The 26,941-nt window shown below is 38.7% G+C and overlaps 2 protein-coding genes and 1 long non-coding RNA gene across 3 annotated transcripts in view; 1 reads left to right on the top strand and 2 right to left on the bottom strand.

Annotated features, from left to right (window-relative positions):
• Marf (Mitochondrial assembly regulatory factor) overlaps nucleotides 1-26,941 on the top strand; it is a 63,906-nt gene that overhangs the window by 2,972 nt on the left and 33,993 nt on the right. Inside the window, exons 5-16 of the mRNA XM_080170590.1 lie at nucleotides 1,071-1,120; nucleotides 1,413-1,523; nucleotides 1,913-1,961; nucleotides 2,412-2,488; nucleotides 2,828-2,937; nucleotides 3,478-3,563; nucleotides 4,677-4,753; nucleotides 8,518-8,606; nucleotides 24,364-24,475; nucleotides 24,945-25,019; nucleotides 25,616-25,687; nucleotides 26,329-26,363. Coding sequence (XP_080026716.1) covers nucleotides 1,071-1,120; nucleotides 1,413-1,523; nucleotides 1,913-1,961; nucleotides 2,412-2,488; nucleotides 2,828-2,937; nucleotides 3,478-3,563; nucleotides 4,677-4,753; nucleotides 8,518-8,606; nucleotides 24,364-24,475; nucleotides 24,945-25,019; nucleotides 25,616-25,687; nucleotides 26,329-26,363 — 943 coding nt within the window. The remainder of the gene's footprint in view (nucleotides 1-1,070; nucleotides 1,121-1,412; nucleotides 1,524-1,912; nucleotides 1,962-2,411; nucleotides 2,489-2,827; nucleotides 2,938-3,477; nucleotides 3,564-4,676; nucleotides 4,754-8,517; nucleotides 8,607-24,363; nucleotides 24,476-24,944; nucleotides 25,020-25,615; nucleotides 25,688-26,328; nucleotides 26,364-26,941) is intronic.
• Nucleotides 10,163-10,743, bottom strand: LOC145327072 (uncharacterized). Its single transcript, XR_013882049.1, has 2 exons — nucleotides 10,445-10,743; nucleotides 10,163-10,299 (listed from the first exon to the last, which is right to left on the bottom strand). It is a non-coding gene; the product is annotated as an uncharacterized LOC145327072 (long non-coding RNA).
• On the bottom strand, nucleotides 11,585-21,644 carry LOC145325527 (uncharacterized). The gene is made up of 2 exons (XM_080168506.1): nucleotides 21,505-21,644; nucleotides 11,585-12,872 (listed from the first exon to the last, which is right to left on the bottom strand). The coding sequence occupies exon 2, from the start codon at nucleotides 12,869-12,871 to the stop codon at nucleotides 11,585-11,587; it is 1,287 nt and encodes a 428-aa protein (XP_080024632.1). The 5' UTR covers nucleotide 12,872; nucleotides 21,505-21,644.

The following is a 26,941-nucleotide window of genomic DNA, read 5'->3' as shown; positions in this document are numbered from 1 at the left end:
AGAATCCGCCCAATTTTTGGCCAATTTTGAAATCCGAATTCGGAATCCGTTTTTTAATAGCGGATTCGGATTCTTAATTGTTAGGCTAAAATTAGCGTCTTGAGTTTTTTTGGTCCAAATATTATTTTTAACCGTCATTTTGGCCGTTGTAGTGTCTAGAAATAGAAGAAAAGCTACTGTGAAATTATGAAAAAAAACGCAGCTTTAGATTATGCCCAGTACCCGGTAAAATTGAATTGAATTTATTTATTTTTTAAATAGCCTTTTAAAATATTGCTAGATCCGGAATCCGCGTAGAATCCGTTTAATTTTTGAACGGATTCTTGTAAGAATCCGAATCCGGTCGAAAAATTAGACGGATTGCCATCCCTATTTCTTTTACTGTATGGAGCCTATCTAAAAAACAAAATCTAATGTACTTCATGTGGTAACTAAAAGGTGAGCAAAAAAATGCGTACCTTTTTAAAATTCAAATTGCACGGCTTGTGTTAATGGTAGAAAAATGTTATGCATATCGTAAGAATCGCTATGAAGTCTATTTTAAGGAAATATAAAAACGATTCCTTTGCTACTCATAGTTTAGGAGCTACGTGTTAAAATGTCCCAACTGATGTAAAACTTGACTTGCGAGTAAATTTTAAAATATAACTAAAAATTAGAGAAGATATTTGGCAAAAAGAGATGCCTACATTTTTAAATTTCAAATTGCGCAGCTTGTGTTAATAGTAGAAAAATGTTACGCATACCGCTAGAACCGCTATGAACTGTATTTTTTTGGAAATATAAGAACGGTTCCTGTGCTACGCATAGTTTAGGAGCAAGATGGTTAAATGTCCCAAAATTTACTCGCAAGTCAAGTTTTAAGTCAGTTGGGACATTTTAACACGTAGCTCCTAAACTATGAGTAGCAAAGGAATCGTTTTTATATTTCCTTAAAATAGACTTCATAGCGGTTCTTACGATATGCATAACATTTTTCTACTATTTACACAAGCCGCGCAATTTTAATTTTAAAAAGGTACGCATTTTTTTGCTCACCCTTCAGGTAACTAAATATGTAATTATTCTAGAGGGAAAAGTAGCAGGCATTACAGAGGTCTTGGAGAGAGATCATATGAAGGTAAGAATTATTTCACATGAAAAATGAATAACAAATTGAATAAGCTAGATACCTACCTATTATATATAATAAGAATTTAAAAGAAAATAAATTGTTACCCCAAAATTTTATAATATTACTGGATCGGCCTCAATATTTTAACATGTAAGAATCTATAAATATAGCGTTTTAATAATTAAAAAAGTCCTGGAATTTTAAGTAGGATGTCTCATTTAGCTAAAGAAATACTATAAAATCTGTGTTCAGAAGATTTAGCCTCGCGGATTTTTATAATAATTCTTATTTTAAATAGGTTGCATTTTTCGGGCGGACAAGTAACGGCAAGAGTACGGCAATTAACTCCTTGCTGGGGGAGAAAATTCTACCAACGGGCATTGGTCATACTACCAGCTGTTTTCTACAGGTAATTGTTGCAGGGAGAAGAAGTATGTGAGAGGGGGGGAAATAAAGAGTACTGAAAACTTTTTTTTCCATTTTGTTGTTAGGTAACCAGGATAGGTCACCCAGTTCGGCGGCGTTTAGTCTCATCCAAGGTTTCAAGGGTGTACACGTTACTAGATGCAGGCCGGTTTTTATTACCCCCCCCCCCCCCATAAAAAAAAAAATGATAATTTAGAGTGACGGCATATTCTTATGTACTGTGGTGATATTGAACTGAAAGTTTAAGGTTTGAAGGAAAGACTTACTGACAGCACTTTAAAACATGACAGTTATTTCCGCACTTTGTGTCTAGTTTTAAAGTAGGTACCTACTGAATTAATTTATTTTATTGCATTTAAAATTAATGTTTAGGTCGAAGGGTCTAAAGCACATGAGGCTTATCTGACTGTTGAAGATTCAGGTATTAAAATTTAATTAACACCAGGCTTATTTTTCACTGAAAAAATAGCTATTTCGCCTCTTATTTTTCATCTACTCATAGAAATAGTTCAATTAAAAAATAGCGTAGGTAACTTTTTTTATAATTACAAATGGAGCAATAAAGAAGAAAAAAATAAAAGTGTTAAAAACGATTATTTTTGATGAGCACGGAAAAAAAGGAATTCAGGACCATTACTATAATTACCTTAAAGTTATCCTATTATAAAAAGTGGTAAGGACTTTGTCTTTCCATTACGATCACGCTAACCAATCAATCAATTGATTTATCTTCTTTTGGGAAGCTTCACAATAATTCTTCTATTATAATTTCATTAGTTTAAAGCCTCTGAACAATTTTTCTGTTCCCTTCTTCTCGAGTACAGAGCCACTAAATGCTCACAGTGTTTAATTAATAATCAAAATATTGCAGAGGAGCATTTGAAACTGAGCTGCTTGACCCAGCTGGGAAATGCCTTGTGTGAACAGAAGCTTGAATCTAATGCACAGGTTATTATAACAAGTTTTTAATAATAGATTTATTATACTAGATGGTCAGTCATCCATAATAAATCAGGCATAATATTTCCAATATTTAATCATATCATTGGTTTGTTGCTTCCTTTTTTAAGGTTCCTTTTATGATGATTTTTTTGTGTCTCCTATGATTCAATTCCAGGATAATAGTGACAAAATTTTGTAAATACCGAAACATTTTAAGCCAAAACATTAAAAAATTCGCTATAAAATTTTGGGTACAAATGTAATCTACAGTCTTATGACCATTGTATTATCCCTTTTGATCCCTGAAAAAAATGCGCTAAAATAAATCCACGAAATATATTCCAGGTACGGATCCATTGGCCAGTTGAGAAATGTCGTCTTCTGGGAGAGGAAGTTGTAATCATTGACAGTCCTGGCATTGATGTGGACGTGGATTTAGATGATTGGATTGATAAGTAAGTTTAGAGATAGGGATAAAGATGATAGTAATTATTTATCGTATCGTAATATATAGACAGCTTTCCGCAGAAATTAAAATGAAAAATTATAAAATTAGAATCAGTTTTGTTAGCCCCGAATGCCCGAGCTAACAAAACTGGTATTAATACACAAAACCGTCGCATTTTCACAGTAGCTTTTCTCCTATTTCTAGCCCCTGTGATGGGCTCTAACCCTGCAAGGGGCTATTTCTTAACCATGCGAGGCAATCATTAACATTTACCTAACCTAACCAAAAATAACTTATCAAAAGCTACTCTGAAATTGTCGTCAATTTAGGTTGCAATATCCCCTCACATTTATTGGTCGGGTTGTTTATCCAGTAGAAGGGAAGGGGATGGGGGTAAAGGAGGATATGGGGGCTATCGATATTTTAGCCCGCTACAGAGTACACTTAATTATAAAACATGAAAATCGGGAGTACGATCCAAGTAATAATAAATCCATTTCTAAAGCTTAATAATGATTGCTTGTTCAAAATAATGTTTTCTGTTCAGGCATTGTTTGGACAGTGATGTGTTTGTTCTTGTATCAAATGCAGAATCTACAATTATGCTCACGGAGAAAAAGTTCTTTCACAAAGGCAATTAATTCATTTATGCAATAAATGTATGACTAAAACGCAAACAGACAGACATACATGTGTATGTCTAAATATATATTCTATAACCCGTCCATCCAATTATCTTGCATTTACAATATCTGATTTCAGTTGGCTTGCCCTAAATTATTTCTATGTACATACATAACTGCACAGAAATATTGTATGAAAAATTAGCAAATTATTCTATCTATCTAAACTTTTTGATTTCGTGTAATCTAAAGATTATCTCGTTATAATATAGCAACAAGATCTGTGTCTGTGTGTCTGTTTGTCTTGTCTGTATGTAACGAAGGATCTCGCTAACCGCTGAACCGATATGGTTCTGCTTTACAGAGTAGCTTCTTACAGTTCATGGGAAGGTTTATAGCATTTAAGAGGAGGGTATGTACCATCACCTTATGAGAGAAATCGCCAAGAAAACATAATAATATTTGTGTTCTTGATTTATTTCATAATATCCTAATACCCTTTTATCAACGGAGGCGAAAAATCTACAAAAATTCCATCCCCCTTTTTTGCTAGCTATTTGCAGGAACGTTTAATCATAATTTTATTGCTACCAATATCATATCCTGCATCTGAATATGCAAACATTGGATTCTGGTTCCTAAACACCTCAAACTCTCTTGAATAACAACAAGATTTTTACCTCAGCTGCCTCTATAATAAACTGTGAAATGGACGTATTATGGGAACTGGTAACCTACAGTGCACCCATATTGCCATTGCAAACCTGATATTTGGTATTAGGTAATGGCTTCTACTAGGCAGGTGTCACAGTGTGGCATTTAGATAGATTTCTTTTTGCTTGTTTGATTCATATTCTAATAATAAATAGAACTTAACAATAACGTTTTTAACTTTTTCAACCTTCACTTAATTTACGTATATAGATTCTGCCTTCTTCCCAATAGGTATATGTTTAAAAATTTAATAAGTATCTTGTAGTATGTGAAGCATCTGTAACAAAAAACACATTTTAGTAGTATAATAAAACAAATTTGATTTTTCTTTCTTAATTATCCCTAGAAAGTTGATTAAAAAACAAAAAAAAAGTCAGGAGAATCATTAAAATGAATGAATTATTTTAAGTGAGCGAGAAATTGTCCAACCCCAACCTGTTCATTATCCATAACAGATGGGACTGTTCTGCTGGGGAAGAATGTCAGGTATGTTTATTATCCATAACAGATGGAACTGTTCTGCTGGGGAAGAATGTCAGGTATGTTTATTATCCATAACAGATGGAACTGTTCTGCTGGGGAAGAATGTCAGCCTGTCAGGTATGATCATTATTATCCATAATAGATGGGACTGTTCTGCTGGGGAAGAATGTCAGGTATGTTCATTAGCCATAACAGATGGGACTGTTCTGCTGGGGAAGAATGTCAGGTATGATCATTATTATCCATAATAGATGGGACTGTTCTGCTGGGGAAGAATGTCAGGTATGTTCATTAGCCATAACAGATGGGACTGTTCTGCTGGGGAAGAATGTCAGGTATGATCATTATTATCCATAATAGATGGGACTGTTTTGCTGGGGAAGAATGTCAGGTATGTTCATTATCCATAACAGATGGAACTGTTCTGCTGGGGTAGAATGTCAGGTATGACCATTATTATCCATAACAGATGGGACTGTTCTGCTGGGGAAGAATGTCAGGTATGTTCATTATAATATCCATAATAGATGGAACTGTTCTGCTGGGGATGAATGTTAGGTATGATCATTATTATCCATAACAGATGGGACTGTTCTGCTGGGGGAAGAATGTCAGGTATGTACATTATTATCCATAACAGATGGGACTGTTCGTTCTGCTGGGGAAGAATGTCAGGTATGATCATTATCATCCATAACAGATGGAACTGTTCTGCTGGGGAAGAATGTCAGGTATGAACATTATTATCCATAACAGATGGAACTGTTCTGCTGGGGAAGAATGTCAGGTATAACTATATTGCTGTTCTATTTTTGCGCCCAAGGGAAAAGAAGGTTTCGGGTAAAATCCGTAAAGGTGTGTGTTTTAAGGCTTAAATATAGTAGTAGAACGATAATATTCACTAAATATGTGTATTTCTTATTGAAAAGATCTATAGACAATTTTTTTTAATAAGTTAACATAAATTTTTATCGTTCTACTACTGTTTTTAACTTAAAACACACAAACTTTACGGATTTTACCCGAAACCTACTTTTCCCTTTTTTTTAAGACGAATTATTAGAATGTAACTTTTGGTTAATGTATATTGCCTTTTGCATATACTTTTTAAGCTGTATTTCTTATTTTCTCTAGTACTTTTTAAACTTGCGTACACGCTCGGTCTTTTTGTTGCTTGTCATCTTGGCTGTTTTTTTAATTAAAAATAAACAGAATTTTTATGAATTTTAATCGTAAAGCTATCTTCTCTTTTTAATAATTATCCATGTCCAAATAACTTTTGTATTGGCCAGATGTTAGTTTATAGATGTGGTTAAGATTATATCTAAGTTTTCCCAAGGTTTATTGCCAATTTGTTTTAAACTTTTAATATAAATGCTTCAATATTAGTTAATATATTGTCTTGAAATATATAAAATAGTTTAGGTTTAAACTATTCAACTTTACAAGTCTTATTATTAGTGCTATAGCCTATAACTATAATTGGGGTGTAACCGTCCGTCTGTCAAGGAATCTCAAATAAAAGGTGAACTGAAGGATTCGATGAAACTTGATTATTTATTATTAGGGGGAGGGGGGGAGTTTTGACACATTTGCGTAAACCTGGAGTATATTTGATATTTGATGAAAAAACATGCATATTTTGTTTCATAAAGTATTTTTTTTACCTGTACAGAGACCACCTGGAGGCCTGGAGCTCCGGAACCTGGAGGCCTATCCAAAAATCTTATAGTTGCGGGTATTTCAACTAGGGTTGGGCCGGATACTTTTTTGGCCGGATACCGGATATCCGGCTGATTTCAAATGCCGGATATCCGGCAAATATCCGGTTATCCGGCCAAATAACCGGATATCCGGCCGGATAACCGGCCAAATTACCAGATATTAAAGTAGTAAAAAAAAATTTCTTCAGAAATCTTATATAAATTGACATAAAGTTAAACTTATTCAGAAAAAATGTTCTTCTAGCTTCAATAATAAGAAAATTATAGCCATTTAAGATTTTAAAAAGCAGAGATTTTTGGTGTAAAGTATAAAAAATTTTAGAGCCGGATATCCGGCCGGATAGTTTCAATATCCGGTATCCGGCCACACCGGATATCCGGCCCAACCCTAATTTCAACATATAAGAATGATTTTATCCCTAAAACCTATCCTCTCAGTCCAAAAATAAAGCCTATACTCCAGGTTTACGCAAATGTGTCAAAACTCCCCCCCGCCCCCCCCCCCCTCCTCAAAACGCAAAACCCATACGGATCGCCACCTAGAGTAATAACATTGCTCTGGCTCAAATAAACAAAAATAATTGCAAGTAAACTTTAGAAAATTTAAACAAGGTGCTATTTATTGCATAAGAATTAAATTGAATTATTAGAACATAAAGACTTTTACTTTTCTTTATAAAATGGCTGTTGTTGCGCTACTTAGAAACAATATTTAAGGAATCTAAAGGGACAAGACAATGGCCAATAAATTGATGTACAACCTCAATGATGATACACAAAATTACCAATTTGTAGATTACAACTAGAGGTTGAAACGTTTGGACACTCAACTTAACGAACTAACCAATCAAAATTCAACTAAAGTTCAAAAATGCAATTAAAGTTCCCAAAGCCAACAAACAAGAAAACGTTATTATAAAACTTTGGGGACTGGTGCAATTATCAGCCCAATGTCCCCTCCTTGCAAACTTGTTCTAATGTACTAAACATAGTAAAGCAACCCCTTTTTGCATTCCCTCTTTAAAATCCTCCACATGCTTCTAATTTGATTAATAAAGAAAAAGTGTTCTTACACTTTTTCTTTGTTAGAAATAGAATAAAAAAATTACAGACCATTTATAAAAGTATAAAGATATTACACACGTATGCAAAACTATGGTAATGATACCTAAAATACATATGTAAAATACAGGGCTCGGCAGCTGCAGCCGTGTTCTTCCATCCATTTTTGTTTGCCGCAGTCATTTGTCTAATTTGTATAAATCTTAAACTAGGCTGCAAATTATTTATTTAAAAGAATATTTTTCAAGTTTCACTTTGTTAAATTAAAATACATGATAATCTGGTGTAAAATCCAATTAATAATAAATCCACTAAACTAGTTGTCTAAAAATCCGCAGCTGCAGATTGGCGGATGCCGAGCCCCTTGAAAAAAAAGGTTTAATAAAAGCATATGTAATATAATATGTATGCAACATTCACTTGTTAGAACTGGCCAATTTATCTTATGTCAGAACACATGGCGACAAGATGTAAAAAACTTTTATGAAAGAAAAAATGCATATCTTGGTAGGTGAGAAGTTGGTACAACATACGTTTTATACCTACTTTATTACAATGGATTTATTATTACTTGGATGTAACTCCAGATTTTAAATCTGCCAATAAAGTGAAACTCTCGGTAGTCTAAAATTACAATTACCCCCTTTAACCTCCTCTTACTCGATGAATGAACTGACCATCAAGTGATGTCCATGTCAGCAACCTAAATTGACTACACTTTTTCCTCTGTCATAATATCCACGTATATTCTATATCCATTATTATCACAGATATTTTTACAGAAAAGGGATTTGTCACTCAAAAATTGTCGTCAATTTAGCTTTATATCATGGAACTTTTTTATTGGTCAGTTCGTCCATCCAGTAGGAGGGGATGGGATGGAAGGGGGGAATCGTTGTTTCAGCCCGCTGCAAATTTAACTTTATTAGAGCACATTAAAATATTGTATAAGATCCAAGTCATAATATATCCATTTTTCAGGCCCAAGTGCGAAAGCAGCATACAGAACGAGCCATAGATTTCCTGTCCAAGGAACTTGGTATCTGTACCAAGGAGGAAGCTGAATCAAGGTACAAATACTTTTCTATAGCATCGTATTATAGACAGCTTTCCGCGTATATCAAAAGAAAAATTGTCTGTAATACGATGCTATACATGATTAGTATCCACCGGATATTTATCGGTTTCGAAGCCATACTTAATTATCGTTACTTTATTATAGCGTAGCTACTCTTAAATTTAGAAGTTTTTGTCCTACGTGTACGTACATTGATGATTTGATATGAATATAGAAGATTCGAACTTGTGATTATATTTTTAAAAAATAACAGAAAGAAAGTACCTAATTCATGAATTAATATACTTTATTTGATATCATTATTCCTACAACTGCTTATTTTTGATTAAGAATATTAAATATTTTTTTATGCGCATAGCATTTTTAAAGCATTTTTTTTGTATTTATGAAACATTGAAATAAAACTAAACTTTATAGACAGTCAACATCAGTAAGAACCCTTATTTTTAGGTATTTATAAAGTACAATAATAAATAATATACAATATAAAATAGAAAGTAAGCAACTAAGTCAACTTCTATTTTGACCTAATTTTGTAATAGGCTTGTGTGTGTGTGTGTGTGTGTGTGTGTTTGTTTTAAGGTAAATGTAAACCTATATTTAAAGAGTAAGTAAGAGAAATAACAATAAAGCAACTACATCTACCTACTATTTGCAGTTCTTCAGAGGTCCTACAAAATTGAATTAATGTATTTTAAGAGAGAGAATAAGCAAAAACTAAACAAATATCACGAAACCTTTAAAAAGTAAGTTATATGCTATTGAAGCATAACAGACATACACAGACAGACAAAACAATGTATTGATCAGATGCTTATGTGTGATAGAACTTCACCGAAATATCAGAGGTGGATTCTTAAAAAAAATTGCCCCACTAATCGCTTAGTGGGGCAAAATTGTTTTCGTGAAAAAGCTACCAAAATCACATTTTTTAAAGAATCCACCTCAGGTTTCTGTCTTCTAAAGCAGCCGAGAAATTTCATTTACCTCCAAAGCGTTAGGGACTGACTGACAGATGGACGGACAAAAAAAGTGAAATATAGAATAGCTTCGCTAAAAAAACAACAACTACATATTGAGCTTCTATTTTTCGGTTTCTCTGTTGAATATTTACACCTTTGAAGAAATCAAATTAAGACCTTTAAATAGTTAATAATCTTAAATGATTAAAATGATTTTTTTAAAATTTTTTAATACCACCAAGAAAGGCAGTACAAATAGATATAAAATACATAACATTTACAATCTCAAAATAGACTATTTGCAATGGAATAACAGGCACAGTGATACTTATTTTAAAATACATTTGATGGTTTAACTATAAAAAAACGATTTAAAGAATATAATGTTTCCTATTAAGTTAAATATTTAATAAAATCTTTATGTTATGTTGATTTATGTGTAAATATTGCTGGGATGAGATACAGACTAAGTTCAATGGTGTGCGGGAAGGATGCTGTATCCCCCTTGAGGCTTAAGACTTACAGATTGGCTAGTTATAGAGCAGCTTTTGCAATAATGAACTACCTGGGTCTGTAATGCAGGGATGATCAAATTTATCCAATCTCACCAGAGGTTATCCAAAGGGTGCAGGGGGCCAGGACGGGAGTACGGTTAGGGTCTCCAGGCGGGGCCTCGGGGCATTTAATGGAGTCTGGAAATATTGGAAGATCTTGATGTTAGGCCTAAAGAAATAGAGTTATATTTTGGGAAATTTGGTGGAAACCTAAACTTCACCCGGCCTAAGCTATTGTCCTATCCTCCCCCCAATTACATTATTTGTTAATAGGGAAGGTGGAAAGGTTAATGATTTGAAGAACTAAGCTGTACCTGGATATTAATTCTGGACAGCTTAGTTTTCCAAAGAGCCGGCAGACATTATAATTAAGCGGTCTGAAAAATGAAAATCTGTAGTTTGCTATTTGCAACCGCGAAATTATGATGTCTGCCGCAGTGAGCCGCAGGCAGCCTCTGTTCTTCTCCAAATTTGGTGGCCTGAAAGTGTACATACATTAGTGTACATGACACTCCCGGCAAGAAAAAGAAGAACATAGGGCTGTGGGCTGATCACTGCAATGTACAATATAAAGTGGAGAAAAAAGAATACATGACAATACACCCCCGAAGCCGTCACCGCTGGACCTTTAAAAAATGGAAGTGGCATTCGGAGTGGCATATGGAGTGGCTGGTCATCACATTTTTTTTCTTTTGGAATTATTATGTCTTTTCTGAAAGACATATTGGTTTTGAATTTAAATAAAAAATAGAAGAAAGGGAAAGCATTGGAAAAAAAAATGATTGTTTATAGCTTTAGTTTTTGAAATTGGAGACATAGGTCCATGGTCTCCAATTCTTTTGTGACCTCCACCTTGGCTTTACGGGCTTCCTTCCTGGCTCTCTCGGCGGCTTTTTTGTACTTATTGACCTTAGTCAACGAGATCTGACGCCAGGGGGTTGTAGTTTTGGGGGGGCTCCAGACGGGGAAGAGGGCAAAATGCTGGGCTTCAACGGCCGGGCCCATTTTCGATGCAAGAAGAAGCACTTCATAGCGAAGGATGCTTACTTCGCGCCTGGCCAATTCTGGGGGCATACTGAATGCCCACATCCTCCATGAATCAATCTCTTCCTCGAGATACTCGATATGCCTGGCAAAACCGTCCAGGTAACGGCGGTTTACCACATCCTCCGGGAACAGCCGGGTGTGGTCATGAATACCACGCCGGATGGACTCTAACATACCTTTGATGTCTCTGACTTCATACAGGATGTATTTGTGGTGGTCATAGGGCTTGTCAATTTTAGCCAGCAAGTCGAATGGCAGACTCATTGTGGTTTGGGTTTTATCTGAAATTAGATAAAAATTTGATAAAATTGATAAAAACGAAACTTGTGGCGGCACAAACAGGATGAAAAAATGATAATTTTATTTATCGACACATTTTTTCTTTAATAGAAAATTTTAATAGAGATTTAATAGAGACGGTCTGTTACAGGTATATAGCCGTAACCGTCCTGGCGTGAGGGGTCATAGGTGTTATCATAATGACTCTCACTTTGGAAGTGACGAACGTATCTACCCTGTGGTGTGTTGATATGATTGTGTGCATATCTATCATCATAGTCTGCTGGTTGGCGGTAGTCTTGACGTACAGCAGGTGATGGTGACCGTTGTCGTGTAGGTGAACGTTGTCTCGGGGGAGAACGCCTTCTAGAATAAGAACGGCGTTTTGGGGAATAGTGTCGTGTAGAATAACGGCGCCTAGATGGCGAGCGCCGTTTTGTAGACGAGCGGGAGCGTGAACGCTGTCTTGAGGTGGAGGGTTCCTGCTGTTTGACCTGGGAAACTTTTTGTTTTTTCCTTCTTGAACCAGAATTCTGGAGACCGTGGGTTTTCAAAGAAGGTTTGGTGGTGTGCTTACAGTCAGGGCAAGCTTGATTTCTACAGTAGAGCATTTTACTATTATGCTTTGGAATCTGGCTGATGGAATTTTGCATATTGTCAGAAGTCTTTTTTCTGTATTCGTAGAACTTCTGTTCACGGTGGAACTCTAAACGGGCGAGTGTGGTTTCCATCGCTGCTTCCTTGCCTCTGAGGTATTCCGCCTGTACGTAAAGGGAGTACATTTTTTGGAATCTGGGGGCGGATACATCATCCTTTCCAAGCAGCTCATGTATCAGATCAAGTTGGTGCCATCTGTCGAAGAAGGTGGGCATTGGGCTAGCATGGAATATTTGATAGAGATTATCAATACTCTTTGTCAATTCACTGTCCATGTTACACGGGGGGGGTTTAGGCTCCTCGGGAAATTTTTGTTTGTATAATATTTCGAGGCGGGCTCTCTTCTGAGCCTCTTCCCTAACCTGGCGGGTACTTGAACAGTGGGTGCCTTTTAGAGTCCAAGCCGGGATTTGAACGTATTCTTCCTCGTTAGGTAGGAAGTTTCCACCCTGGTTGTCAGTGACGTCTATCTTGTGCAGTTCCTGGTTAATTTTTTCTTCAAGAGTTTTGATATTTTCTTGAGCGCACAAGGTAGCTTCCAATAATGTATTTTCAGCTTCAAGCATCTCCCGTATATCCGGGTTGTTGACATTCTGGAACAGAGCGGGTTCAATTCGGGTAACGGAGCCTGGGTGTAGTCGATCTAGCAGCTCCTTTCTCTTCTCCTTTAGATCTTTTTCAACAACAGCTAGCGGTTTGGTTAGAGGGGCGCTGAGAACGGGGCCGTTGTTGGAGATGGCGGAAATGTTGGAATCCATCCTGGAATAAAAAAAGATTTTGTTTATAAAAGAGAAAGAGAAGGCTTTTATGGGGTGTATTGTTTACAATGGTTTATAATATTCGTAAAGCTAAAGGAAGATTGGCAAATAATGATTATTATATAAGAACATTTAAATTTAATATTTGATAACACTAATCCAGATTTTCTTCGGCTGGAATCAATTTATCGGTTATTGATGTAGAACCATCATCCTCGTAGGTGGGTTAAACTTCTAGAGGCAATTCATCATTTAATAATAAGATTATTACGGGCATTAATCATCATTTACTTGTTATAATTTAACATTTAATAATATGATTATTTACGTTATTAACAGGTGTGTGAACCTGTAAGTAGGATTCTTCTTTTGTTGTAATTTAATATTTAATAATAACATTATTAATATTAATTGTTGGTTTGTAAGGCAATTACAGCCGTATTCAGGGAGGTGGGCCAATTCAGCCTTTATTTAATAGGTAGGTTTTTTATGTCTTCGGCACTTACAGCCTTTATTTATTTGAATGAGAAATTTATCACAAATGCATATCATGGAAATGCGTGTCTGTGAGGTTAAAATTATTATCTTCGGCAACTACAGCCTTTATTAGTAGGTTTAAAATTGAAGCATGCAGATCATGGAAATGCGTGTCAATGAGGGTAAAATTACTATCTTCGGCAACTACAGCCTTTATTAGTAGGTTTAAAATTAGAAATGCAAATCTTGGAAATGCGTATCAAATGAAGTTAAATTTATTATCTTCGGCAATTTCAGCCAACGTTTAGCGGGTGTAACTCATGTGCGATGCATTGTGTTATCCCGTTACAGGAATGGTTTTAATGGGAGTTTTTTTTTGTTTGCGTTGCTCCGAAGTGTAAGACTCGTCACACTTGGAGGCCGCGGATCTGATCTGGTCAATTAGCGCGAGCTCGTCCTCGGAGAACAGGATGGCAATGTGCCGGACACTTCTTCTGGTTTCATGAAACTCTTCCTTCCAGTGTTTCCGCCAACGGATAATTACCTGACGGACGATACCATCATCAGAAGTGATGAGGTGTAGGACCTGGCCAAGGCGCCAGAGTTGATCGCCAATCAACTCATCTGGGGACCGGAGGAAAACAACGATATCCATTTCTTTTGGTTGTGGACCTGTTTTGCCAAATTTCTTTGGTCTTGGAATGTAATCTGGAAGGCGTTCATACAGCCAGATCTGCCACCATGATTGATAGAGGCGTTCCATCTGTTCCAATAGGCGGGATGGTTGCTCTACCCTCATTGGTCCAGTGGGTGCACGCCTGTTATTCCTGCCGTGTATCAGACGGTTAGGCGTGATAAGGTCTGCGTGACCTATATCCTCCGTTCTGGATACCGTGCAGATTGGCATGTTGTTTATTTCATTGGCAATGTATGAAAAGGCGGTCTCAAAGGACATGACGTCCAGCTTGAGACCGTTGAATGTTGCATGGAACAAAGTTTTGATCTCTTTGATTGAGCGTTCCACGCAACCTTGATAATTGTGGGCAGCAGTGGGACCGATCTCGTACTCTATGCTGCAGCTTTTTCCATTGAGCGTTTTAGTGATGTCAGCCATGGAAAACTCTGATTTTGCTACGCCCTTGATGAGCTGTGCACCTGGGTCGATGAAGACCTTTTTAGGGTAGCAATAACGATGAACGAATCGTTGGAAAGCTTGAAGAAAAGCGTCTGTGTTATACTTCGTCATAGCATAACAAGCCGTTGCGGATGAGGCTGGGTCTCTACAGACTAGACCCCAAACCTTGACTGTGGATCTGTGGTTATGTTCACAGTGAGCTAAGAACGGACCCATTAGGTCAAGTTGGCAGTAGTAGAACGGGGGAGCAATGGTCAATCTGTTTTGATGGATTGGTCCCATTTCAGCTTCTAGAAGCTTGGCCTTGAACCTACGACAATGTGGGCAAGCCGCTCTGATCTCTTTGGAGAGATCTCTGCCATTAAGAATGTAGGCAATGTGCCTGGATTCTAAGAGTGTTGCATTTACATTTCTGTGTAGTGCAAGCTCTTGATGGGCGTATAGCATAACGGAGTATGCTATTAAGCTATACCGATCGACTATCGGTCTAACGAAGTGGAGGGGAGACAAATCAGGCATGATATTGTCAACGTCTTCTATGTTAGTGCCCTCGACAATACGACCATTGTATTTGATAATGCCATCGTCAGTGACGACATTGTTGCCGTGGGCCTTTGAGTTGGAGAACTTAAGCACTTCTTTAGTAGCGAGTCTAAAGTAGTAATTCTCCGCCTTGTGGATTTCTTCGTCCGAAAGTTGGACGACCTGAGGATTTGGATGAGGGGGGGCCTTCAAATTACGGTACGATTTGAAGTCGAAAAAGCAGAATTTTCGAACAATGGCCATGACACGGAGAGACTTGGGCCATGACCGTTTGCACGGGTCGTAGAGATAATTCGAGAACTTGGTTATCTCTGCCGTTCTTTCCTGAGGTGATTTCGTATCACCGTGGAGGATTCTGACCTCTTGGGCAGCGGCCTGCTTCGCTTCCATTGATAGTTTAAGATCTTGGAAGGATTGGGCTGGCATGTCCTGGTAATCAAGATACATCCAGGGTTTGCCGTTTTGCCATTCAGAATTAGCATCGATATCCTTGATAGTGGCAAGGAAACGAGTACCCAAGTCGGCTATGTTGTTTTCAGATTCAACATGTCGCCATTGGTCTGGGGAAGAGAATCGGCGAATTTCGATGACGCAGCTGCGTACGCCAAGAGAAAGAGGGCGTGCATCTTGATGAAGCCAAGACAACACAACGGAAGAGTCAGTGAAATAGGTGACTTTTTCTACCTTGTTTTTGAGATTTTTGGCAACGGTTGTTGCGAGAATGGTGCCAACAACAGCTGCCCTGAGCTCTGCTCGAGGAATCGTGCTACCAGTTACAATCTTTGATTTGGCAGCAGCTAGTCGGACAGTGACCTCGCCTGTGAGAGACCTTGACCTAACATGCACGCATACGATTGCCATGTTTTGACTAGCATCAACAGATACTAAGAGATCAACTTTGGGCTCAGAATTTGCCGGAATTACGGACCGTGGGCACGAAACTGACGCAAGTTGTTGCATCGTTTCAATGTTAGTCACCCATGTGGGAAGCAACTTGGTTGGGAGACCGTCGTCCCAACCAGTGGCGTAAGAAAGGAGGTCGTGATAGTCTGCTTTGAATTTAGCAGTCACGGGGGTGCAGAGTCCGAGAAGGTCGAAGTTAGAGGCAACTTGCGACAAGATTGTTCTTTTTGTGAAATTGTGTAGGAGAGCCTCTTCAAGACTTCCTTCTACTGGTGGAGGTCTTTTACCTCGTTTTGTTTTACCGAACGAGAGAGGTTTGACGTCCAGACTGAGAGTGTCAGCAAGTGGAGCCCATCGATAGCCGAGGTAGCTAACATGTGTGCCATCATTCGACACAGTGTCTTCAGGTACAGCTGAAGATTTGACAAAGCTTTTGACGCTCATGCCTGCTAAGTCAAGAGTGAATTTGACTCCCGCAATGATTTTGTCTAGTTCAATTGCGGAGTCTGTTGAATCAGAAGTATCATCAACATAAGTTTTGGTTTTGAGAACCTGGGCACCTGCAGTATGTTCAGGATGGTTGTCCATGACATACTGAGCTACCTGTTCAAGACCTTCTGCCGTTTGGTTGCCAGAAGGTTTAACCCCATAAATGATGGTGCGCATGATGCGCGTTCTGATGGTGCCACCAGGGGCAAGGCTATCAACCCACAAGTACTTGTGCCAGCGGAAATCAGATGGATCCAACTTAATCTGATTGTATGCCATCCGTATGTCGCATGCGAAAGCATGTGGGCCTGCTCTGAAATTGATGTCCAGAGCTAAGATTTTTTCAAGTCTGTTTGTGCCCTTTGCTAGGACATCGTTCAGACTTTTACCTGACGAGGTTGTCGCAGAAGCGTCAAATACAACCCTGACTGGAGTGGAAAGAGAGTTTTCTTTAGTGACGAATCGCCAAGGGAGGTAGTATTCTCCTGGCAGATTGTCTACAAGGGCGAGTTCCACAGAGGATAGGTCATCAATGTCACATGAATAGCCATTCAATGCTAGTTTGTCGTGTGACGCCATAACTTGTAGTTTGGCCTCTGGATCCTTCTGCAATTTTCGCAGCTGGGACTCCAGAACTTTGAGGGCCCTGTTTTTGTTTGGTTGTAACTCCTTAACCGGATCAGCAATGAAGGGAAGAGATGCTACGATCCGGTGTTCGTCAGGTAAGAACTTGACGGACTTTTTTATTAGGAGTTGTTCGGCCTCTTCTTTCAGAGAAGTTGCCTCCAGAATGTCTCCGTTTTTGCAGTCATTGCAGCCGCGGCATCCTATGCAACGGTAAGATGCTTGAGTGCCTATGTCTTCACTCTCAAGATACTTGCGTTCATGTCGTTTGACGTGTTGAATATTGGTGCTGTATGTATGAACATCCAGCGAAGCGTCCTCGTCTGTTGTTTCCTCAACAGTGATTGGACGGAGATACGGAAAGGTGTCGGTTTTGGAGTCATCCGCGCACCAATTCCTGCCACTGTTCAGAAGTGTTTCAGTGGTATAGCGGTAGGCAGACAGCTCGTTGGTGAAGAAGAGAGCAGCACCAACAAAGTTTACAGTCTCGGCTGCTTTAGCCCAAGCCTTGTGGGGGCCACCAAGTACACCTGTGTGGCCGTCGATACCCTTAAGTGGGCTTCTGTATAAAGATAAACCACAGGGCAATGAGCAGATGCGCATTGGGAACAAGTAATTGTACTTGATTCCCAGGATTATGTCGACTTGGCCTCCGCCAATGACATCTGGAACGGTAGGGAGGAGCTCGTGGCCTTTGTAATGATTTACAAGGTCACCATAAGGCTCCTTGAGGTCCCAACGAGGAAATGGAGCCGTCAGCGTGTCCATTTTTGCAGCAATTATAGTTGCGGACATGGCACTGTCGACTAATGGCAGTGTGAACTTGTCACTGCCATAGGGAAGATGGACGACTTTACCACCTGCTACGTTCATGAGGGTGGGTCCAGGTCTGTGTTCTGTGGCATCTAGTCTAGCCGCTGCAGAAGCTGAAACTGCGGCTGTACCACAACCGCTGTCATAGAATACAAACAACGGGTTGCCGGAGAGATCAGGGACGTTTTGGCACATGAAGATGCCGGGAGCAGCAACATCGGGGAAAGTGTTGGGGTCGGAAACGTCGGGTGTGGTGTCAGCGGTTTGGAGGTTCATGGTTATGTTGTCCATGAACAGAAGGTTGCCAGATGTTATAGGGACATCCTTGGGCAATGATTTGCGGAAATCGCCTAACCTCTTTTTATTCTGCTCCACATGAATTGAGCAGGCGAGGATGTGTTTTTGCACGCGGTGTGAGGATGCGTACTGGCAATTGTCAGCTTGGCAGTAAAAGGTGGTGCGACAATCGTTTTTGTGATTGTTCCACCATTCGTCAATATTGTCGAAATTGACGTTGGCGTCCATTCTGAGACACCTATGACAGGCTTTTGTCTTGCCGTGGAGTTGGCGTTTCTCCTTGTGTGGTGTATTGATGTACACCTGGCATTGGAACAAATATGTGTGTTTGTTCTGACAAAGCGCGCAATCAGTCGATACAGGCTTAGAAGCAGCACCTGTGTATGCTAAGAGCGGAGTGGGCGTCTTAGTCGACTTGTCGGCTAACCTGCCTTTTTGGCGATGTTTTGGGTCCTCCGTGGCCGAAAAGGTGGAGGCTGTGTAGGTTTGGGAGGCTGGTTTACTCCGGTTCGAATTTTTATGACCCGGGTTGTTACCAGCATGATTGGACTGTTTGTTACTGGAACTGCCGCTGTTTGTGTTGGCATTGTTGCCGATAGAAGTTGCGGTGCCAGTGTGGAGGGATGCCCCTTCATGTTGATTGAGCTGATACTGTAGCTGGCGGAGCTCAGAGTCAAGAAAGAGAAGAAGTTGTTCATAGCAATACTGGCCGTCTTCTTCCCCGTGCTCCTCTGCACTCAACATGAATTTTCTAGACATCTCCTTAAAGTAGTCGCCTTTAAGAAGATTCAACACGGAGTTGGCAATATCTGTTTTGCCGTGATACAAGGTTTGCTCCGCGTCATTTTCTTTTGCAAATTCTTGGGTGTCAGCAAGCAGTGAACGGAGTTTTACCATCCATGTGATCTGCTGTTCCCAGTTGTATTTAGGGCATGGTCCAAGTTCCATGATTTTGGCCTTGCGTTTAGCTATGATGCTGGTTTTGCTGCCGTAGTGGAACGACAGCTGCTTCATACAGGCCTTAATGGATTTTTCGGCGGAGCACAACATCTGTGCATTGCCTTGGAGACATTTCTCTTTCAGTATCTCCAATGCTTCGACTTCTGCTATGGAAGGCATTGAGTCGATGTATATCTGGAACTTCTTTTGGAATGTAAAGAGGTCAAGTTTATCTGTTTTGGCCCCAGAAAAGTGAGGGATAGGAATGTTGGAAGAACGCTGATTGAAAGAGTGTCCTGAGATAGGCACTCCGAAACGGTCCCTCAAGCGTTCAACGTATGATTCCACGCTGGATATTTCAGTTTCGAGCGTGGTGGACTGGGCATCCAATGCTGTCGCATCTTCCTCCATGTCCGTAAGCATCGCGTCCTCACAAAGCGTTTTGGCTTTATGTAAGGAACGCTGTGCCTTTTCGAGTAGCTCTTTGAATTGAGCATTAAGTTTATTGAACTGACCTAACTGCTTAACTTCGGTCGTTTTAAGGTCGCCGAACTTTTCGCAGAGATCGTCGAGCTCAACAAGCAAGGGGTCCCTTTTTTGTTTTACCCTTGCTTGTTTTACCGCATATGTCGTAGGATTTATGCGGTTGGGGATGGGAGCTGTTTGCTGGAGCATAGTTGCAGCAGGAACAGCTGTGGCCTGAGTCGTAACTGCTGGAGGCACAATTACTTGGCCATCGCATGGTAAGGTACCTGCCTCGGATCCGACTGCTGAAGTGGTAGTCGAGTCGTCAGAGCAAGTAGAGAGAGGTACTGCTGGAGCAGCAGTCGTCGTAATCGGTTGAGCTTTCAAACGTGATGTACGATGTTCATGAATGAACTCGATTTTTGAGCGCATGGCTATACGTAGTTGTAACGCTTTGTTCATGTCAGCTTCGGTGACCCTTGGGTCTGGGCTGTTGCGAAAGAAAGCTATGATGTGGCGAATTGACGAGGCTTTTTCTTCCAACAATGATAGACTATTGTCTAGCTTTTCAATGCTAAACCTGTCAGGGTTATTTATGATGCTCTGACAGTCTTCGTCTATCATCATGCACACATCGCATTCGATGATGAGTTTGGTTGCCTCATCAGTCATGGTTGGGGTTTGTGCTGTATCAAGCGCAGATAGATCGACACTAATATTGTGTGTCGATGTGGAAGCGTTATAAGCGGAGCCTGGGAGGTGGTCGTGTAATGGGAACTGTTCAGGGTTATAAAAAACCTCGTCCTGAACCTCTTTCTGTAAATCTTCAGAATAGAGTTGTTCCAAAGCTTCTTCAAGAATTGAAGCTGATTTTTGGAAGGATGGTATGGGGGAATAATTATCCCAATCTAGTTGCTGTGGGGCTAGCTCAAACTCTTCAGTATCTGTAGGGGTTGTGGGGGTTTGTGGTGAAAGGCCGTTATACGGATGTATAACGGGAAAAGCTACCAGTGGATCAACAGGTGAGGAGGGTAAGTGGGGGGCTGCAAGTAGTTGGGGAGCTGCAGGGGGTGTAGGGAATCCTCGGATAGGTGACGGGGATGGGCTACGGTGGTGGCTGTTTTGGCCTGGGGGGGTGCGACTAACGCTGGGCCTGCGTGAGGAAACGACGGGCCTAGAGTTGCGGTCAACCGGTTTTTGCCGTTGAAGTAGCGCTTTTTTTGTTTTAAGGAGTTTTTTGGCGCGTAATTCAAACGGGGTGTTGAGTTTATGTTTTTTGGCTAAAACTCTGACGGTTTTAGGCCGACGACTCGCAACAGTCGCAGAGTCGGATTGTGAACGTTTGGTGTGAGAAGGGGTGGGGTGTGAGTTAGATGGATGATAGAGGGTGTTATGCCTTGAGCGTGTAATTGCTCCGGGCGGTTTAGTGAGAAAAATCTCCTTCATTGACCACTGAATGCTATTGTTAATTTATTTATTTAAATTATAATCTCTCTTTAGCTTATATTTTTTTTTTTTTTTTGGTGTTTTTATATTTTTGTGTTCTTACAACAAATAAATGATGAGGGGAGAACCTTCACCGAATTTTTTTTTTTTTGTCTTTAATATGGCGCAGTATGGCAGGGACCGCAAGCTATCAGGGAGATGAAAAGGGGTAGGGGGGTAAACAGGTACGGATTATTTAACAGCTATATTGTTAAATAAGAGGACAAGGAGTTGTCCTATGGGTAGGGAGAAAAACAGGTTCGGATTACTTAACAGTTATTGTTAAATAAGAGGACAAGGAGTTGTCCTATGGGTGGGTGGCACTTAGTTGTAAAGCACCTCAAAGCTGTACAGGATTAACAGTCTGTAAACATCAATGTGCGGGAAGGATGCTGTATCCCCCTTGAGGCTTAAGACTTACAGATTGGCTAGTTATAGAGCAGCTTTTGCAATAATGAACTACCTGGGTCTGTAATGCAGGGATGATCAAATTTATCCAATCTCACCAGAGGTTATCCAAAGGGTGCAGGGGGCCAGGACGGGAGTACGGTTAGGGTCTCCAGGCGGGGCCTCGGGGCATTTAATGGAGTCTGGAAATATTGGAAGATCTTGATGTTAGGCCTAAAGAAATAGAGTTATATTTTGGGAAATTTGGTGGAAACCTAAACTTCACCCGGCCTAAGCTATTGTCCTATCCTCCCCCCAATTACATTATTTGTTAATAGGGAAGGTGGAAAGGTTAATGATTTGAAGAACTAAGCTGTACCTGGATATTAATTCTGGACAGCTTAGTTTTCCAAAGAGCCGGCAGACATTATAATTAAGCGGTCTGAAAAATGAAAATCTGTAGTTTGCTATTTGCAACCGCGAAATTATGATGTCTGCCGCAGTGAGCCGCAGGCAGCCTCTGTTCTTCTCCAAATTTGGTGGCCTGAAAGTGTACATACATTAGTGTACATGACAAATGGTTAGCTAGATCTTAAGAGACAAACAAAAATCCTTACTACTTCTTTGTACTTTATATATGGAATAATAATTCTAGAACTTAAAAATTCCGTAAAGGTGTGAGGATTAAAAACAGTAGTAGAACGATAAAATTTGTGGCAACTGGCAACTTATAAAAAATTCTATAAGTTCTTTTCAATAAGGAATACACATATTTAATGAATATTATCGTTCTACTACTGATGTTTTTAAGTCTTAAAACGCACACCTTTACGGAATTTTAGCACAACCTACCTCCCCATTTTTCATCATATAATTAATACCTATGGTATGTGTCTTACGAATTATAAGATAACAGAATTCAAGATGTAATTTAAATTTTTGAATGTATATGCTGAACCATTACCCCTAATCCATAAATCAACTATCATTCATCCATGGAAAAGATAATAATTCAAATATTTATTGCAGCCCCTCTCTACGAAGAAATTTTCTTAGAACATTTATCTTTTTCTTTTGGAATGGCAGAAGAAAAGTAAATCCTGCCACTAATTTAATTACAAAATTTGCATCAGAAAAAGACGTTGCAACACTTTTTGCATTCAATTTTTGCATTTACCATATTGGCTTCTCTTACTTTCTTTTTCTCTCTCCCTCCTCTTTTCCCTATCTCTATCTTGGGTCTTGCTTCGTTACTTACACTTATTAACCAGAGCTTGATCTTTAAATCGTTTTTATGGTGATTTAAACCAGGGCGATTCAGAGGTGAACCGTAGGTGCGTTGGTGTTAAGCCACAGCGCGCCTATAAAACATGGATTTTTAAAAGATTTTCGGCGCGGTGTTGTTAAATCGCCTGCGCACTCACTAAAATATCGATCCGCGCCAGTACAACTTTATTACTTAAGCAGTGTCAGTAAGGTATTTTATATAAAATGCCGTGTCCGTATGGTATTTTATATAAAACATTAATATATAATTTATTTTAAAAATAACTATAAAAATGTTTTCACGATAGTTTTGCAATAAAATATTAAAGTAATTAAAAAAAAATATTTATTTATTAAATAAATCACCCCGATTTGGTTCGGCAATGGCACTCGGTGAGTGCCATTGCCGCGCCGGGCCCGCGCCACTGCCCGATTCAAATCGCCCATGCAAATTCGATTTAAAGATTGATATTAAAAATTTGATGGTGCGCCAAATGAATCGCCCCGGTTTAAATCACCTATAAACGATTTAAAGATCGAGCTCTGTGCAACTGGAAGTAGAATTAAATTAGAATAAAAAGGAAATATAACAAGGATGACAACATCCGTAAGTAGCGAAGCTCAAAGATTGTGGATGGATGTTCGGAAAAAAATAAACTATAGAGCAGTTTCATAAAAAATAAACTATAAAAATCACAAAACCTTGTAAGATTTATAACGTGAAAATCTAGAAATCGATCTAGCACCTCAACCAAGCAAATCTTTTTGAGACTTTGTGGGGATATGTAAATTGTAAACTTATTTAATCCCTAAAAATATCAGTAGTCTATCTCGAATAGGAGTAAAAAAATCATGAAAACTTAAAAATCTAGGAATCGAACTAGCACCCCAACCAAGAAGTAAATCTAAATAAAACTTGATAAAATTATGCAGAATATTAAAGTATTCAATCCCTGAAAATTTCTGTCGTCTATCTTGAATAGGAGTAGAGAAAATCATGAAAACTTAAAAATGTAGGAATCGATCTAGCACCCGGGTTAATCGACGAATCGTAATATCACTAATAAAACTTGGTGAAAATATGAAGAATGTTAACATATTTAATCCCTGAAAATTTCAGCCTTCTATCTTTTATAGGAGCCGAGAAAATCACGTTTTCCTCTTTCTGTCTCAGACGGACGGATGGACGGACATTTAGAATTATAGAGTAGCTTCGCTAGTAATAAAAACATTAACTTTCAATAATTTTAATGGAAATGATACCACGCCATAAACTTCCTTATATCTTTTTAACTTCACTGACAATCTGATATTGATCATTTACTTAGACCCGCGACCGTAGCTCAACATGTAGCGAAAATGGTTCCTTCTGCTGCTATGTCATGTGCGAGACACAGTTATATTAGGGGAAATGCCTTAGTCCAAAACAGGCGCACTTTATTACTCTGCATAGTTTGGACTTACAAAGGCCTTGCAATCACAGAACTGTTGTGTTTTACCTAACCTAATACTTACTCCGGGTGTTTTGACGGAAAAGGAGAGCTTCGGCTCCTCTTATTTAACATTGGTTGTTACGTTACAGTGTCATTGCTATCAGCCTTGCCCGTATGATGTAATTTATCACTAGCTTTATATCAAACCTTATAATGGAAATGATGTTTTAATTTAGAATTTTCTTCATCTCAGCTAAAGAGGCGCTGCAGACCCGCCTCCAGGAAGTCAAGGGACTCAAACCCAACATCAGCACCGAGGATTATTTCACCAGATATTTAGAATTTCAGGTATCATTCAAAATAGTGAAGCTACTCTTTAATTCTTTTTGTCTGTCCGTCCGTCAGTTAGTCTGTAACGCTATGTGGAAAATGTTATGCAAGTTAAAAGGCTGTGATAAGTTTGTTAAGATTTCTTATACCAATAAGCATCCAGTGTGTAAATTTACTGTGTCCGTCAGTCTGTTAGTCTAGCTACAAAATATAAATATTAAAAAATATAAAAATACGTGAGAAAGGTTTTGTGTTTTTTTTATTTTAAGTTTCCGCATACCATTCCACCATTTTTTGTGCTTCGCTACTTATTGTTGTTGTCAATCTTGTCACCCCTTCTTTAGATTAAAATCATTGGTGGGAAAGTTCGGACACTGCTAGATAATTTTCTACCAACCAATCAAGAACTAACATAAGTAAAAAATCAAACCTTTCATTGATTTTTTAAACATGCTATTCACCAATTTCATATTTTATTTTTTTCTAGGAATTTGAGAAGCAGCTAGAATATTGTTTGTCTTCTACAGCTGTTAAAACCAAGTTCGCTGCCCATACTGCTAGGAAAACAATCATGACTAATGAAATAGATTCTTCAGCTTAAAATCAACCTATGATTAATTTGCCTTGCAAAAATGGATGTAGAATATATTTGGATATTTTTACAGGGGAAAATTTGTCGTCAATTTAGGCTGGTATTTCCCTTGTATTTCCCAGGGGAGAGGGTGGTGTGAAGGGGGCTAAGGTTATTTTAGCCAGCTACAAGGTTCACTTAGTTAGAGTACATGATAATTTGGAACATTGGAATTTTAAAAAGGTGGATGAAGCCTAAACAACTTAGGTATATTCTGTTTGCAAAGTTTTTTTTCTTGATACACCACCAACGTTTGAAATAAATACGAAATGCCAAAATATTTTTCTTATTGCATCGCATTTTAGACACATTTCCGTGGATATTAAAATGAAAGATTAAAACCTTTTTTGTTAGCTCTGAGAGGCCTAATGACCAGGCTTATAAAACCGGTTTTAATCTAAAAATTTTTTCATTTATAAACGAAGGCTACACATGATTTTTCATTATAGCTGAGAACCGGTTCTAATCCACCGGATATTATTCAGATTCGAAGGCAATTTCCTGAATTGTTTATTTTTGTGAACAGGGGTAAAGATATTATAAGCAGCTCTGGAAGAATGATGCTAGATATACAAGATTTATCTTATTCTAATAAACAGGCAAGATTTTTAAAAGTTTACCTTTAATGATTTTTGCACATTTCACTTGAGTATTTTATTAGTTTAATTTTATTTGACCAAAGCAGAAGCAATTCATAATAATTTTTCTAGTAACGATTATATGCCAAAATCTATTGATTTTATAGACTCTCAGCTGCAAAACAGCTGAACATGCAGGTCATGCCTGCACACCGTGTTAAACTGTATAAGAAGGCATGGTATTATCCTCTTAGGAAATTTTTCTCAAAATTTGACAATTTTTATACCCCTCCCCCCCCCCCCCCGAAATAACGGCCCCCTGGCCTGCCTAGCCGCGAGCGCTCGGCCCCCTAGCCATATAACCTAACCTAGCCTAATCTAACCCAGTCATTTAAACGGGGGGAGGGGGCGGGGGGGGGAGGGTATAAAATTGAAAAAAAATTTAAAAAAATTCCTGAGAGGATAACGCCGAAGGCCTGTATTTGGGCATGCCATGTACGTTTAGTTGTTAGGAAGCCAGCAGACTTAGAATTTTTGAGATAATCGTTATCAAAACAGTTTACTGAGAACTGCACTAGATCCAGTTTTTTTTTACTGTAAAGATAATTTAAAGATGTTACTGTATAGAAATTTGTAGATTGACATTATTTATGTTTGTCTAGGGCGAGGAAAATGCCAAGAAAGAATTGATGGATAGGTAAGAATTTATTTTCTTGTTAGGCTTCGAATCCGATTAATATCCGGTGGATAAGAACCGTTTCTCAGTCATACTGAAAAATCAAATCTGCAAATCTGGATTTATAAATAATTCGATCTTACACCAGATAATCATGTACTCTAATAAAGTAAACTTATAGCGGCCATAAATAACGACCCCCGTCTACATCCCCCCTTTACCCCATCCCCTCTGCTCCTACTGGATAAACGAGCTGACCAATAAATGACAGGAAAAATAGCAACTTAAAAGCAACGACAATTTTTCCCCTGTCATAATATCCACGTATATTCTATATCCATTTTGGTTATATAAGCTGCAACAAAGAGATTCCAAATGGAACTATTCTTGATATGATATTTAGAGCGCATGTTAATATTGCCATAGTGTGTGTGTAATAAATGTAGAAGTATAGATGTATAACCCAGACAACTACCTGGCTCAATTTGTGGGGACCTTTTCGCCTGCTAGCAAATTTCTTTCTTTTTTGTTGGCTTTTGTTATATTTATAGTCGGCATATTATCCTCAACCCGTGGGTAGAGTTACATATAGCCCATGC

The sequence above is a fragment of the Acartia tonsa genome, chromosome 8 (assembly GCF_053477335.1).
Source record: "Acartia tonsa isolate MP-2025a chromosome 8, ASM5347733v1, whole genome shotgun sequence".
Taxonomy (NCBI): domain Eukaryota; kingdom Metazoa; phylum Arthropoda; class Copepoda; order Calanoida; family Acartiidae; genus Acartia; species Acartia tonsa.
The sequence above is the reverse complement of the archived record's forward strand: the minus strand, read 5'-3'. Positions and strand labels throughout refer to the sequence as shown.